Source organism: Marmota flaviventris, chromosome 5, assembly GCF_047511675.1.
Source record: "Marmota flaviventris isolate mMarFla1 chromosome 5, mMarFla1.hap1, whole genome shotgun sequence".
Lineage (NCBI taxonomy): Eukaryota > Metazoa > Chordata > Mammalia > Rodentia > Sciuridae > Marmota > Marmota flaviventris.
Window position 1 is genome coordinate 13380888 of NC_092502.1, and position 16858 is coordinate 13397745.

Here is a 16858-nt window from a genome sequence, read left to right on the forward strand (position 1 = left end):
ATTTGCAATAATAAGTCAAACTCATTGTATTTATGAAATAAACATTCTCACAACTAATAAAAAAAATCAAGCACTTTTGATTGCCTTAATTATGTGAAAAAGTTATACAAAAAGAATCCTAGGTAACAACAACAACAAAAAAATTTAACAGCAGTCAAAACCACCAGGGAAAAGTCTGATAGGAAACTTAAGGGATAGATCAGGCTGATAACTAATCACACTAAATTAATATCACAAAAACAGTGAACCAGAAATTGTTTTCATTCATGCAAAAAAAAAAAAAAAAATCAGGAAACAAAAAAGCAAACGTAAAACTGAATCTAAATTTTTGGAAAATAATCTCATATTTGGAGGCTTAGGCAGGAGGATTTCCAGTTGTAGGCCAGCCTGGGCAGCTTAGTAAGACTGTCTCAAAATAAAAATGGGCTGGGGATACTGCTCAGTTGTAGATCATTTGCCTTAAAAATACACAGAAAATATAGACACAAGAATTATGCAACATAAGAAATTCTATAGGACAGGTAGGTCCAGTTTATTCAACAGTAAAAGAAGTAAAAATGGGCAAGAGGGAAACCCATGAATTTCTAGAATGTAACATACATAACGTCATGGGCAGACTCAAACTAATGATTAAAAAAATTATTTACCTTAGGAAATGTGAACTCTAATGCTATTAAGAAATTATTAAGCTATGCTAGTGGCACACGACTCTAATTCCTCATTCCAGCTACCTTGGAGGCGAGGCTAGCCTCAGCCAACTTAACATCCTGTCTCAAAAGGGGAGAGGCTGCTTGGGATGGGAGGAATCATTCACTTTCATGCTGTGATAGGAAAGTCCCTTCCTCTAAAACTTTTAGAGACACATACCAAAGTAATTGAAAGCTGAAACAGGATGTAAGAAGTATGTATGGGAAGGCAGCATTCATAATCATTGAAGCTGGCTGACAAGTGCTAGGTCTTGGGAATTAGTAAATTCTCTCTACTTTTGCCTATCTTTGAAAAAATTTTAAAAATATGCCCCTCCCCTGTACCAGGGGTTGAACTCAGGGAAACAACCACATCCCCATTTTGAATTTTATTTACAGAAAGGGTCTCACTGAGTTGCTTAGCGCCTCGCCATTGTTGAGGCTGGCTTTGAACTCATAATCTTCCTGCAGGGATTACAGGTGTGTGCACCACCTTGCTTGGCTAAAAAAATCCCCCCCGCCCCACAAGTATAGTGCCTACCTTTATCTTCAAATTCCTTTACAACAGCATTCATCCTATCTTGATAGAAAGATTCTCCTCTCTCTATCAAGGAGATGTCCAATGCATCATAGATTTTATTAAATTCTAGGGGAGAAAATGCCACAAAGGAAAATGAATAAAAACAGGAACCATGAACCTTACAGCACGATAAAATTATTTGACACATACGTAAACAAGAAAACTAAATGTATGACACACATGGGTAAGACAATTGTTAAAATGCTAGGACTAGGGATGCAGCTCATTGGCAAATCAAATGTTTAGCAATGTGAAGCACAATCTGTAGCACTAGCCTTCCTGCCGCCCACAATAGATCATCAACATCAATCAACAGTGATTGGGACTACACATAATTTTTTTTCCTGTCTACATCCCACCCCCCCAATAAGAAACAAATATATCATTTCAAAAATTCATTTTTTTGTGTGTGTGGTACTGGGGATTAAACCAGGGGCCCTTACCACTGAACTACACCCCAAGTTCTTTTATTTTTTAATTTTGATATGGTCTTGCCATGTTGCCCAGGCTGGCCCTGAACCTGTAACTTCTACGGCCTCAGCATTCTCAGTAGCTGTGATTACAGGTATGGGCCACCACACCTGACCCTAAAAATTTATTCTTTTAAAAAATGTAAATAAAATATTTTTCTACTCAGCAAACATTTACTGAATTTTCTTATAATTCTTTTTAAATCTGTATTACATGTCTGATACCCATGTGTCAGTGACACAGCATTACCTACTATAGCATTATAAAACATTTTATTACCCAGTGCCTCTAAGCAGTCATTAGCCTTCTTAGAGACTATGGACTATTTTATCCATTTACTATTTTAGCAATCTTTAAAATTACTGTCAAGTGTGAAAACTTGAAATTGTCTTACAACTATAAATGAGTGGAGACCATGGAAACACTGGTGAAACACTCTACATTTTGGGCCTACACAATTCTGGATAAATCCACTCCACAGTGTTATACAGCTCTGGCATAACATTCTCTCTTTTTGGTGGTTCTGGGATCAAAATAGGGCACTATGCATGCTAGGTAAGTACTCTCTTATTGAATAATATCCCTGGTTCAGTTTTATATTCTAATGTTTGCATCTGCCTGTCTTCTTCTTAGTTACTTCAGAAACATATTTAAGAAAATATCTATTAGCTCATTCTCAAAAATTTATGAAGTGTCATTCAAGATCCATAGGGAAGACAGGCATGGTGGTATACACCTGAATCCCAGCAACTTTGGAGGCTGACAGAGCAGGATCTCAAGTTCATGGCTAGTCTCAGCAACTGAGACCCTGTCTCAAAATAAAAAGGGCTGGGAATGCAGCTCAGTAGTATAGTACCCCTGGGTTCAATGCCTAGAACAGTAAGGAAAAACACAGAAAAAGAAGCCATTTGAATAAAGACTGAAGGAAACTATATCATAGTACTTGAGGATGAAGGAATGAAGCTCAGAGACTCACCTTCACGGGACACATCACATATAAGCTTCCAAGCTTTTATAATATCTGGATTTTTACTCTGGAGAAGAACAACACATTGGTATGCTCGCTTCTTAAATTCCTCCTCAGTATCGAACCTCTTCTTAGACTCCTGTTTTTTAATAAAAGCATGGTGTATAAGAATCCAATCCTGTACTTCTAGAGAAAAAAATTATGCTTTTCTAAACACACCATGAAAAAGTGAAGATTTAGAACAAAGGAAAAAATGTTCTACCAAAAGTCAATTACATTATCGCAGGCACTAGGGCAATAGCTCTGTGGTAAAGTACTAGCATGCATGGGGCCCTATGGAAAGACCTCAGGTCTGTCCAAAGGAAATAGAATACTCTTACAGATTAAAATGACAAGCAGCTGTATTCTTTCAATATTTTCTTGAAAATACATAACTATCACTATAGTTTTTGTTCTACTTTCCCAATCCACAAAAGCCTTGTGTGTTCAAAGAGGTAGTGAACCCATAGGACTGAATTTTCTGTGCCTTAATCTCCACTTTGGATATGGTGATTTTTTTCAATTAAAAAGAAAATTGTTTTCATTGTTTCATTTTGGAAGCCAATACAAGCTTGCTGAAGGGGAAGGACAAAAATCAATCTCAAACTATTTTGGTGTATAATTCCAGATTTTTTTTTTTGTTTTTTTTTTTTTTTGCTAATATATACCTATGTTTCAAGAAACACTGAAAGTTACTTTTCCTTACTGCAGTTTATAAATTTTAGCAATAGATTACAAATAATTTCTTGTATTAACAGGTCTGCCTCATTGTATTAAAAAATGAGAACCCCAAATAATTTTATTGTAGCAGTTTCATATCAATAAACATCTTGCTTATTTTCATTAAAAAATACCAAAAGAAATGAACTCTACAAACATTTACTTTTCAACAAAGCAATCTTATTTTGGGGACTTTAGGGCAATACTGTAAAGTTTGTTACACCAATCCAACAAAGTAATGTGTAGTTATGTCAAAGCAATATACAAAAATGTACAATGTTAAATAAGCACAAAAATATGATAAATGATATAAATGTGTATGAATTAGTCAAGGAAATCAAAGAAAGGTGACCACTGTGGGTGTTTTAAAATTATGGATGATGTGTAAATCTGTCTTCTAAAAGCTTTCATATATACTTAGTATTTTTAAAATACTCAAAATGTTTTTAAAATATATTTTTTAGATGTTGATAGGCCTTTATTTTATTCATTTATTTATATGCAGTGCTGAGAATTGAACCCAATGCCTTATACATGGTAAGCAAGTGCTCTACCACTGAGCCACAACTCCAGCCCCTCAAAATGTTTTAAACATTTAAAATGGACTTTCATTAACAGCCCCCTGCACAGCTTGGTGGCGTGTGCTTATAATCCCATATATTTGGGAGTCTGAGGCAAAAGGATCCCAAATTTGAGTCCGAATTCAACTCAGAGAAAACCTGTCTTATAAAAAAACGCAGGGGGTGGTTGGAGGCTGGGGACATAGCTTAACGGTAGAGTGATGGTGAGCTCAATCCCCAGTATTGCAAAAAAACAAATGAACATATTCACTTAATAGATAATGTGCTATAATTTAGTTTTTAACAACACCAAAGAACAAAGATGATGTGTTAAGGGGTGAGCAGCTTTTTTCTATGCACAGAACCAAATGCAATGGATCCTGCGGCACTGTACAATTTTTATAAAAACAAAGTGCAGTGGCTGGCATGGGTGTGGATGCCTATGATCTTGGCTATTTAAGATGTTGAGGCAGCAGGATTTAAATTTTCCATAAGACTGGTCATCTGAACAAGACTCAAAATTAAAAAAAAAAAAAAAAAAAAAAAAAAAAAAAATTAAAATCCAGATAGGCATGTAGCTCAGTGATATAGTGCCCCTGTGTTAAGTCCCAAGAACTACAAAAACAGAACAAAGGATCCAGGAATCAAGTTTTTCAAGTAGGTGAACTCAGTCAAGCAGCTTTCATTTTTATCTGTGTGGTAAAATATTGTTATGGCTGGGCCAGCGTACGTACACGTCTATTCCACTTTACATGTTTATGTTTCTTGCATGTTTACATGTTAAGTAATTTGAGTTCAAGAGGGTCACTTCTGTATCGGTGAAACCATGACTTTCACTTAACCCCATTAAGCTCCAGTCGTTTCAAATATTATTTCGAACTTCCCAAGAAAAATGGATAATTATGACAAGTGACAGATACAAATATATCAGATAAATGGTATCAAACCTTATAAAAAGCCTGAAGATCCCCAATAGGAGGTGAGACTGTCAGATAATCTGGAAATTTATCCTGCAGGTGAGCAATGAGCATGCCAAACTGGGTCCCCCAATCTCCTACATGGTTTAACCTAATACCAATCAGAAAATATAAAATAATTTACAAAATGACAAAGATGTTTAAATAAGAACAAGTACATTCCATGAGAAACGATAACATTTAAGAGGTAGCACATGACATGTGGTAATATTGACTTGATTACTTCCTCAAGTGGACTGCAAACATCAAAAGCAAAGCCTTTATTGGTTACTTTTAACTTTGTAAACCTAGTCACAAGCTGAAGATAGCAGTCACCAAGATTTGCAGAATTCTTATCAGTGGACTGCAATCTGTTTAGTGAATTAGGACAATCATAGTTGAATCAATGTCGGTTATTCTCACAGTATTATAAAAATTTTAACTTTCAATGAATTGTTTAATGTAAGTTAGACCAATGGTTCCTAAATAACAATGGACAAAATTCTTCACTATCTAATCCCAAACCATCAGATCCACTCAAGTAGATGATTATGATAATGAGATACTCATTTATCATTGGTTTCCTTTATTTGTCTCATGGTAGCCAGAGTAATCTTTTTGTGTGTGTGTGTGGTGGGGGGGGGGCGCACCGGGCATTGAACTTGGGTGCACTTGACCACTGAGCCACATTCCCAGCCCTATTTTGTATTTTACTTAGAGACAAGGTCTCATTGAGTTGCCCTAGCACCTTGCTGTTGCTGAGGCTGGCTTTGAACTTGCAATCTTCCTGCCTCAGCCTCCTGAGCTGCTGGGATTACAGGTGTGTGCCACGGCACCCAGCCCAGAGTAATCTAATTAAACTCTGGTTGTTCTCCAATGGCTTCCCACTGTACTTAAATATCTGCAAGCCAACCTCAGCTCCCCAACAGCTCAGGAGGCTGAGACAGGAGGATTCCAAGTTCAAAGCCAGCCTCAGCAAAAGTGAGGCACTAAGCAACTCGGTGAGACATTGTCTCTAAATAAAATACAAAACAGGGCTAGGGATGTGGCTCAGTGGTCGAGTGTCCCCAGTTCAAACCCACATACCAAAAATAGAAATATCTGCAGAATGAGTGCATGGAGGAGGTTCATCCTAGTTTAACCCGGAGTCTTAAAAACTGTAACAAGTAAAAACAGTTCAAAGGAGATGTCCAGGATACATTAAAAAGCTTAATTGGTGATTGTAAAGCAGAATTAAGCTTTAGAAACGTTAATTTAATCAAAGGATTGTTTTCTCAACTATGATGTATCATTTTCTATAGAAATTTCCAGAGCTGGGGATATAGCTCAGTGGTAGGACACTCACTTTGCCTATCACGTGTGAGGATCTCGGTTCAATCCCCAACACTTGGTGGGGGGGGGGGGGGGGGGGAGAAAATTTGAAATTCCCAGGCAAAAACACATACCTTAACACATCATAGCCTGCAAATTCGAAGAGGCGGCTCGTACTCTCTCCTATGATAGTTGACCTAAGGTGGCCTACATGCATTTCTTTAGCTATATTGGGAGAGGAAAAGTCAACTATAACCTGAGATGTATGAGAAAAAGAAAAAAGGAGTATAAGCATTTTATTCTGTTAACAGACTAACATTTAATAATAAACTCAGACCTAAACATCAGTCTGGGTTATGATTCAACTACGCTAGACTTTCTGTTGAATCTACTTATATAGTTTTAACTGAAAAAGAATCAGAATTTATTTATATAAATTACTATTTTAGTATTGCCTGCATTTGTATCAGGTAGCTACTTTAAAAGCTTATGAAGTTTAAAAAAGAGAAGTTCAAAAAACTTAAGGCTAATTAGAAATACTACTTCACAATTACATTAAATAAGAGCAAGTACATTCCATTAGAAACAATAACATTTGTAATCAAATATTAATGATTAAGTGTCAATAAAAAAATGAAAGTCATTCCTAGTTATAGCACTCTTCATGAACTTCTAAGATATTATTACATCAACAGAAGACTGTACATATACCTTTTTTCTCTCTTCAAGGGGAGGTAGCTGAACTCCATTCACCAGAAGATTGGTCAACTGTTCTGATACAAAATCCTTTCTTAGATGGACATTAATAAAACCTAACAAACAGTGGAAGAAAAAATTTCAGATAGTCTCCCATCTTGAATGACTGGTCACTCCCAAGAATTTTTCCCAATTTCACTTATGTTGCCTTCAGAAAGTTCATCAGGCTTTGGTAAAACATTTCAGGATTCCAATATCACCTAATATTTTCACTAAAGCCCTCTTGTGATTTCTAGTCTCAGTATCTATTTCAAACCTTCACCCTCTCCTGAGAGCTTCCTACTTAATTCAGGACCTTTCCACCTTCAGCAGATAATCTGTTCATCTCTTGACAGAAAAGAGGATTTTTTTTTTTGATATTTTATTTTTAGCTGTAGTTGGACAAATACCTTTATTTTATTTATTTGTATGTGGTGCTAAGGATTGAACCCAGGGCCTTGCATGTGCTAGGTGAACACACAACTGCTGAGCCACAACCCCAGCCTAGAAAAGAGAATCTTTTGCCATTGTCTATTCTCTTACTGCCGATAAAAACTGAACCACAGAGAGAAAAAAACTCACCCAAGATCAGGCAGTTAGTAGTGAAGTCTAGACAAAAACTTCAGCATCTTAACTTGCAGCCAAGGTGCTTTCCCATCTTGTTCAGTGTATAAGTGTTCCTTTTTTTTCCCAGGTGGTGCTGGGACTGAACTTAGGGCCTCCCAAATGCTAACTAAGTGCTCTCTGGACCAGAGAGCATGCCCAGCCTCAATGTGTAAACTTTAACTGTTTTCCCTCTCTCGCTCTTTTTTCCCCCCCCAATTTCAGAAAGAATTTATCATCAATACAATTATTAGAAGGATAAATTTGTATCATACCAGGACCAGCAATTTCAACTTTTTCAATACATTCATTGTTCGGCAGGTGTCTAGTAATGTTTTCGGCAATTTCTCTTGGATTAACTTTCTGTTCCTTGGTTTTGAGCATCTATAATGCAATATAAAAAGTTACACAACAGGTTTTAGCAAATTACTTGGAAATGCATAAGAGACAAAACATGAGATGTACTTTGCAAAAAAACTCATCACATGCAGAAAGCATCAATAATGCTAAGAGAATAGAAGAGCAGCAAAACCACATGATCTCCACTTCAAAATAAGTTATATCTTCCTTAAAAAGGTCCAGATATGTGTGTATGTCTATAGTTATGAAGCCTGATGCTAGCATATTTATATTTCTGATGGTCAAGTCACGAAAGTGTGCAATATTCAGACTTGAGTAATAAATAGCACTCTCAGAAAAAGGTGTGCACTTGTTAGAGTAAGCGTTTCATATTCAACAACAACAACAAATACGGAAAGCCGAAAGTTACAAGAAGCCTGGTGTAATAAACCAGAGACACATTAGGTAATATAATTATTCAAAATAGGAAACTAGGTCAGGCTGGTGGCACATGCCTATAATCCCACTCAGGAGACTGTGGCAGGAAAATTCCAAGTTCAAGACCAGTTGGGACAACTTAGACCTTGTCTCAAAATTTTAAAAAGGGCTGTGGATGCAGTTCAGAGGTATAGAACTCTTGGGTTCAATCCCTAGTACTACAAAAACAAAGGAGGGGGAATTCTGTTTAAAAATATAACACATAAGCCTAAGTCAAAGATACCACCACTGTGCCAAATATTTGATGGAATGCTAGGTATTAATTGTCTTTCTTTTGGTAGTTGAGATCAAACCCAGGGGCAATTTACCACCGAGTTACATCCCAATCCTTTTCATTTTGAGACAGGGCCTCACTACGTTGTTGAGGGTCTTGCTAAGATGCTCAGGCTGGAGTTGAGCTTGTAATTCCTCCTGCCTCAGTCTGCCAAGTCACTGAGATTATAGGCCTGCCCCACCATGCTAGGCACCAGCAATTGGCTAACTTTATTAATTACTTTCAAATAGTCATTAAATATACTCAGCAATCCTGGATTAACAGGAAAAACCAGAGCAAAACAGTACCAAACACTGCTCCTTAATAATGACAATAAAAAAATAAAACTGAAAATTCAAATTTGTGCTTTTAATTTTTTTAAAGAACATTAGGAATATGTTCAACTTTTCTTTTGGAATTAGGGATTGAACCCAGGAGTGTTTAACTTCTGAGCCACATTCCCAGCCTTTTTAAAATTTGACAAAGGTCCTCACTAAGTTGCTGAGGCCAGCCACGAACTTGTGATCCTCCCGGGTTAGCCTCCTGAGCCGATGGGATTATAGGTGTGTGCCGCCATGCCCAGCTCAAGTTTTTCAAACTTTTAATGTGGGAAGTGTCTTTTTCGTTATAGATACAACAACCTGCTATGATTCACGTAAATGGTAATGACGACCATACCTAAAAGAATCAAATCACCCAGAGTGAGTCATAATAACACATCACCTGAGAAATGCCCATGGCACTATTACACTGATAGTCCCCAAACTTGGGCTGCTGACTTGGTGTTACTATCAGAGGAGGATTTTCCAGGTCTGGATATGCGGCCTTAATGGCACACCCAAAGACTTCTTGTAGGCGTCTATTGATGTTAATCATATTTTTAGTTGGTTTGTTCCTCTCTGCCTGAAGACTCTGCGGGAAAAGAATGGAAATGTATCAACAAAATATCATCATACAATTTCCCCAAATACTGTCAGGAACTTTCATATGTCTCCTACATGAGATCTGCTGAGACATGGAGTAGGACAAACCCATCCCAGGACACCCAAGACATGCTTAGACATGAGACCTTAGTTTTTACATTTGTTTTATCAGAAACTGGGAAGGACCTGGGGATGGGGGCATAGCTCAGTGGTACAGCAACTGCCTAACATGTGCAAGGCCTTGGTTCAATCTCTAGCATGACCTCTTCTTCCCCTGAAAAAAGAAAACTGGGAGGCAGAAAGGGCTGAATCTCAGCATCTCCAAAGCTCTGAGTAAATAGAAGTATAAAGCCAGTGCTGAATCACTTCACATCAAACACTGGAAGTGAAACTCACTGGACAAAAACTACACACGCAAAATATATTATTTCCATCAAAATGCTGATTTCTTCAAGGCATAAAAGGGAAAAAAATTTCATAAAATTCCACAAAAACAGGCAGTTTTGGGCTGGGGATGTGGCTCAAGCGGTAGCGCGCTCGCCTGGCATGCATGCGGCCCGGGTTCGATCCTCAGCACCACATACAAAGATGTTGTGTCCACCGATAAATAAAAAATAAAAGTATTAAAATTCTCTCTCTCTCTCTCTCTTTAAAAAAAAAAAATAAATAAATAAATGCTAGGACCTGAAATATAAGAGGTTATCAAAAAAAAAAAAAAAAAAAAGCAAGCTGGGTGTGGTAGTGCATACTTGTAAACCCAGCACCTTGGGATGCAGGCAGGAGGATTGTGAGTTCGAGGCCTGGACAATTTAGTGAAACCCTGTCTCAAAACAAAATAAAATAAAAAGGGTTGGGGGTGTAGCTTAGCAGTGGAGTTCTCCTGTGTTCAATCCTCAGTACTGAGGGAAAAAATAGTGAGTAACCTGGCATAGTGGTATGTGCCCATAGTCCCATCTACTAATGGGGCTGAAGCAGAAGGATGGAGTCCTGGAGTTCAATGCCAGCTTGGGCAACATATTGTGATCACATAGCCAAAAAAAAAAAAAAAAAAGGCAATGGGGATGGACCTCACAAATACAAACCTTGTTTGCCCACCATGTTTATGCAAGGCCCTGTGTTCAATCTCCAGCACCTGCCTCCCACACATGTGAATGAACACATAAAATACAAATGGAAACACTTACGTTAACCAAATTATCTACAGAGGTCAGGGCAAGACGGTAATCCCAATTACTCAGGAAGCTAAAGCAGGAGGATCACAAGTTCAAGTTCAAGGCTACTCTATATAATTTAGTCAGACCTTTCTCAATAAAAATAAAAGGGCTGGGGATGTAGAACACTTCCCTAGAAGAGAGGCCGTGAATTCAATCCGTAATATTATACACTGCACCTCTCTCTCTTTCACACACACACACACACCCATGCACAAAGTATGAAAGAGTAATGGTAACAGACTATAAGCTTTTATATAAAAACCTGAGCTAAGTGCTTTGTTATCTTACTCCATCTACACAACAACAATGAGTTTACTATTATCATTATTTATATGTGAACAAGAAATTAAATAATTTGTCAAAGATAAGAATAAACTGCAAAGCCAAGATTCAAATGGAGTACTGGAATGGAGAGTGTGAGTTCTACATACTCTCATCACCCTCTCTCTACCCTAAGAAGAAATTACACACACACACACACCAGGGATTGAACTCAGGAGCACTCAACCACTGAACACTCCTATTTTGGGTTTATTTAGAGACAGGGTCTCACTGAGTTGCAAAGCACCTTGCCATTCCTGAGCCTGGCTTTGAACTTGAGATCCTCCTACTTAGCTTCCCAAGCCTCTGGGATTACAGGCATGCATCACTACGCCTGGCAAAATATTTTTAAATTCACAAAAAGATCTGATTTTGAAATTTTGGTTGATCAATAGTTAACTACCCACTATGAAAGATCTTTAAAAAAAGAAAGACATGCTTTTCACAATCTAAAGATTTCCTATGGAAACCACTAAGTTATTTAGTTATGCTCTTAAGACCCCAAATCTACTATAATAAATGTAAATATTTTAAAAGATAGGGGTATTGGTATACATGCATATTCTAAAGGTGTGTACATACATAAAACATACATAATAACCACTGATTTCAGCAACCATGAAAATATCTGATTAAAATAAATGTAACACTTTGTTTCACATGTCCAAGTTTTTTCTCCTTCAAAATGGTAAACTCAATGAACGTAACAAATATCACATGCTAGGAACATTTCTTATAACTTGAAATGAACATTCTGAAAAACTTCATATTATGTAAAAATTACATCCTAAAATAAGAATTTTTGAGGAAATTAAGATTAAAAGCAGATTACTCAAAATCTATGTGATCCATCAATAGCACTATCATAACAATCTTAAACTCATCAGTGGGAAAGACACCCATAATAACTAGTAAATAAATACTACATATGAGACTTTATCTTAAAAAATGATACTGACAGCTCAATGGAAGCAGGCATGAGGAAAACCAAGGCTAGTGCTAAGTTAATGAGATAACAAGGATAAAGTGCCTCCCATCCATCCCATAAATGCTTCAAGGTACAGCATGTGGCCAAGTGAATCAGGCAGGGTGAATGGTCATCACACAGAGTACTGTATTCCTCTGTGGCTTGCTCTTTCCAGTTGTGTTGTTGTACCTTGTTTAGCTGATGTGAACCACGGCAAGCATTCTCCCATCTGCACATCAGTGCTAATTTGTTAGAGATGTGCATTAGAATACAGACTGCCTTTTGAATATTTTCCTTTACTTTAGCACACAATATTTAATTAAAAATATAAGAGAATTCAGTATAAATAAACGCAGAACAAATGATAAACACAGAAAGAATTTTTGTAGGAGAGGATTCCATGAAAAAGTAATATGTGATTTGAGAAGATTCAAGGACAAAGCTCTTTCAAGCACAGCAATAAAAGACCAAGGAATTGGGCAGGCAGAGTATAAAGTGAATAGGCACAATCCTCTTTGGGGAAAAAAAAAAAAGATGTAAAGCCCATGCAGCTGGTCTGAAACCAATACCCACATATAGGAAAACAATTACAGAATGAGGTCATACTCCATACTCTGGGATGTGTCATCAGGAAACGTGGAAAGCAGGCCAAAAACTTGAAACAAGCTTTTTTTAAACTGATAATCATTGTTAGGTTAGGAGGCCATTAAATAAACAGAACACAAGATTCATGGAAAAAAATATTTGAAATATTAAGTGGGAAAACCCCCAAATCATGTTGAAAACATATAAAAATTAAATTGTAAAAATACAACTCGGGGTAGAGAAGGTATGTGGGTATATTTTAAAATATCTCCTTTATGATACTGGCAGAGGCTTCAAAACCAAACATATTTTTATTAAAAACAAACAAAGAAAAACCACACAGGCATAAGCTGTTGAAAGAAACATCTCAACCATACTTAAATCTTTAAGCTACCTAAACATTTGTATGGTGAAACATTCTGAAGGGTCCTAGAAGGGTATGACCATACCAACTTCTTCATTATAAGCACCAAGTTCTAGCTTGGCTAATGCAGGGAAAAGCACAAGATTTCTATTTTCCCTTATCTGATTTCCATAGGGTACATTACAGAATCTTCAGTAATAAAAATCTTAAACACACACACAAAACAACAACAACAAAACACCCAGAGTACTCACCTTTCGAAGAATATTCAGTCGATACTTCAACTTTAAATTTTCTTCTCTCAACTGTTCCAAATTTGGAGAAGCTTCTAAATAGCCACAGTTTTTCAACCGGTCAATTTCAGCAGTTAGAGACTTAATCTCTTTTTCCTATAAAAGGAAGGGTAATTTTTCAGTCCAGTTTGATGGATGGTTTCCACAATCTAGTAAATTGGACCATAAACTTACTTCCTCATTTCCCTTCTACACAAGACAAGGCAGAGATGATGAGAATGGATTTTCTCTTTGACAAATTGTGATTTTCCCTTCTCTGAAACTCTTGCATATTATCCTTGATAAGATAAAACTAAGTGTGTACTTTAGGAGAACCAGGAATACTCAAGAATATTATGGTATAAGAGGAGTGCAATGGCTCACACCTGTAATCCTACCTATTCAGGACACTCAGGCAGGAAGAACACAAGTTCAAGGCCAGTCTGGGAAATTTAGCAAGACAAGACCCTGGCTCAAAATGAAAAATAAGGGCTGTGGATGCAGCTCAGTAGCAGAGTTCTTGTCTAAGTGTGCATGAGACCCTTGGTTCAATCCCAGTACCTCAAAAGGAAAGAATGGAATAAGCCCCATCCCTAGTTCCTTCTTCATCTCAACAAACCACCCTGTTAGAGTATTAGCTAACTTTCTGGCTGATCCACCTGCCTCTGTTTCTAAGTTTTATGACTTGATACTCTTAAACCCAAACACCTGCCCTGCAGCCACCCTGCCCTCAACTGGGGATCTGGTGCACTTTCCTGGTATCATTTGATTCGAAGCACTGCAAGACACCTTCGGTCAAATTCGAAATAGCTCATGTGTCACCTTTTATCCTTTCTGGGACTAAGTAATTTTCCCATTTTTGCTTGTATTTTCAGTGACTTGAGTCCTAGGCCAGGTTTTGTACATTAACTTTGTACATTAACTCCAAAAACTAAAGCAAAATTCTGAATTAAAAAAACTTCTAAGTTAACTGCAAAATCCAGGGGAAGAGTTCTCACCTGAAATTTCAGAAGAGATACTAAGGAAAGCTACACCCCCCCCCTCCAAAAAAAAATAATTGGCATAAATGAGCATACATTGTTCCAGGTGCTGGGCACTTCTAAGAAATTATCTTTATGAATCTTATCACAAACCAGTGAAGCAGCCCTATGTCCCCAAAGCAATAAACATATGGCTCAGAACAGCAAGGAGCTTATCCATTTCCCTGACCAACCTGTACTCTGTGATTGCTGAATCGGCACAAAGCAGTTCCTGTAATAGGAGAGAACGGGTAACGATTCTCTTATTGCCTCTTCCCACCTGGACATAAAAGCTAATAAAGCAGGACCTACTTTGGCTTTTATAACTTGTGACTCTTTTTTTTTTCCCCCTACGAATGCTGAAGGCAGAAAGCAAACCCCAGCTTATTAATATGAACCACGTAAGGACCCTCTCAGGAATCCTCTTGCTTGTTAGAGCACCCAGGCAGAGTCGCACAGCCGGATGCAGCCGGCCTGCCCCGCCCCGCGCGTGCCCTAAGGCGGCACAGGTGCGTGGGGTGGAGGGACCGCGGAGGTCCGGGAGTGCAAGGCCGGCCACGTCTCAGAATGTCACGGTCACACAAGCCTTGGAATGATTGGTCTTCGCCTCTCCCACCCCTTCCTTCTTCCACAGAAAACAGTCACCGGGGAAAGCATGTGCCTTGGCATTGCAGGCCAGGGATTCGGGAGTTGGACTCCTGCGTCAGAGACCCGAGACCCCGCCTCGCTGCCGCACCACCAGCGCCACTCCGGCAGGAGTCGGGGCCTGCTTCCTCCCCTCCGAGGTCCCAAGTTTACAGACCTGCTGCAGCAGCCGCGCCGAGCACCGAGCCACTAGAGCGTCCATCCTACCGTCAGCGCCTTTCAAGCCAAGTGGCCGGAAGCGGAAATAGCTAGCGGCGCCCGGAAGCGGAAACCCCTCCCCTAGTCCCCAGGGCTTGAGTTGTTCTAGGGCCGCCATCTCTGCTGCCCCCTGGCGGGACCCAGGCGATATTGCGAGCAGATGACAGCGTGGGGCTGGCCAGGCATTTGGGGGCTAGGGCAGAGGATTCTAGGGGAGTCCGACCCAAGCTGCTCTGTGCTTGGGCTGTCTCGATCATAGGTACTTATGTAGACCCTCTGTCTCTCAATGGCCTCATTTTGCTCCTCTACGAAGTGGGCACAGAATTAATAAACCCATCCATCCATTCACTGAACATTTATTGTGCATATTACTGTGTCTGATGCTCTTCCTGGCTCTGCGGATATAGAGAAAACAAGAAGACTTCGCCCTCGTGGGAACTACATGTTAGAGTGGAGAGTTAGTAAAGAAAGTGACAAGCCCAGTTTTTAATTGGCAGGAAAGTAATGTGATGGACTGATTTGGGTCAGAGAAAGCCTCTCTGAGCAGGTGCTTTTGACTTAAAATCTTTTAAATATATTTTCTCAGCTTTATTGAGATATAATTGACAACCAAAATTGTGTATACTAACGGTATGCAGCATGAGTTTTGAAACTTGTATACACTGTGAAATGATGACCACTGTCAAGCTGGCTAACATACCTCACTTCACCTAGTTATCATCGTGTGTTGCGAACATTTAAAATCTAGTCTCTTAGGACATTTCAGTATTGTTTAGAGTCACCATGCTAACGCCTCAGGGCTGGGGCAGGAGGATCACTTGAGACCAGGAGTTTGACCTAGCCTGGGCAACATAGTGAGATCTCATCTCAATGAAATCACCACGTTAAACATTAGATCTCCAGAATTTATTCATCCTGCTAAACTACAAGTCTATATCCTTTGCCCAACATCTCTGGTTTCCCCACCACAGCCCCTGATAATCAGCATGCTACCTTCTGCTTCTGTTAGTTTGACTTTTTAGAGTCCCACATAAAGTGAGATCAGTCAGCATTTGTCCTTCTTGCCTGGCTTATTTTACTTTGCAAAATATCCTTTCGTTTATCCATGTTGTTCCATATGACAGGGTTTTTTTTCCTTCCTTCCTTCCTTCCTTCCTGTACTGGGGATTGAATCCAGGGTTGCTCTACCATTGATTGACATTCCAAGTCCTTTTTACTTTTTTTTTTTTTTTTAAATTTTATATAGGGTCTTGCTGCATTTCTGAGGCTGGCCTTGGACTTGCAGTCCTCCTGCCTCCGCCTTCTCACCAAGTTGCTGGGATTACAGGCATGTGCCACCGTGCCCAGCAGGATTTCTTATTTATTTATTTTGTAGACCTTTTTATGGAGCTTCCTTTGTTTCGTTCTCAAGAATTCCTCTTCAGGAAAAAAAAAAATTTTCTTGAAGTGATCCTTGATGGGTTCCTATTAATTCACACTCAGGGCAGTGGAGGGTGACTTTCCCGTGGAAGAGTAGATGCAAAAAAGATAATTGGGAAGCCGGCACATCAATTTTAAAATGAACTACACAAAAATTCAGGATTTGGAGATGGAATCCCCTAGTACCCAGGGACCCTTAGAATGTCTTTCTAT

The 16858-nt window shown here is 38.7% G+C and overlaps 1 protein-coding gene across 1 annotated transcript in view; it reads right to left on the bottom strand.

The window, feature by feature from the left end:
* Rars1 (arginyl-tRNA synthetase 1) overlaps positions 1–15267 on the bottom strand; it is a 29752-nt gene extending 14485 nt beyond the window's left edge. Inside the window, exons 1-9 of the mRNA XM_027938710.2 lie at positions 15186–15267; positions 13347–13481; positions 9442–9630; positions 7904–8012; positions 7002–7102; positions 6425–6546; positions 4971–5091; positions 2714–2843; positions 1228–1332 (exon numbers count right to left, since the gene is read on the bottom strand). Of these exons, the coding sequence (XP_027794511.1) occupies positions 1228–1332; positions 2714–2843; positions 4971–5091; positions 6425–6546; positions 7002–7102; positions 7904–8012; positions 9442–9630; positions 13347–13481; positions 15186–15230 (1057 nt within the window). The 5' untranslated portion in view covers positions 15231–15267. The remainder of the gene's footprint in view (positions 1–1227; positions 1333–2713; positions 2844–4970; positions 5092–6424; positions 6547–7001; positions 7103–7903; positions 8013–9441; positions 9631–13346; positions 13482–15185) is intronic.
* Positions 15268–16858: the final 1591 nt, after the last annotated feature.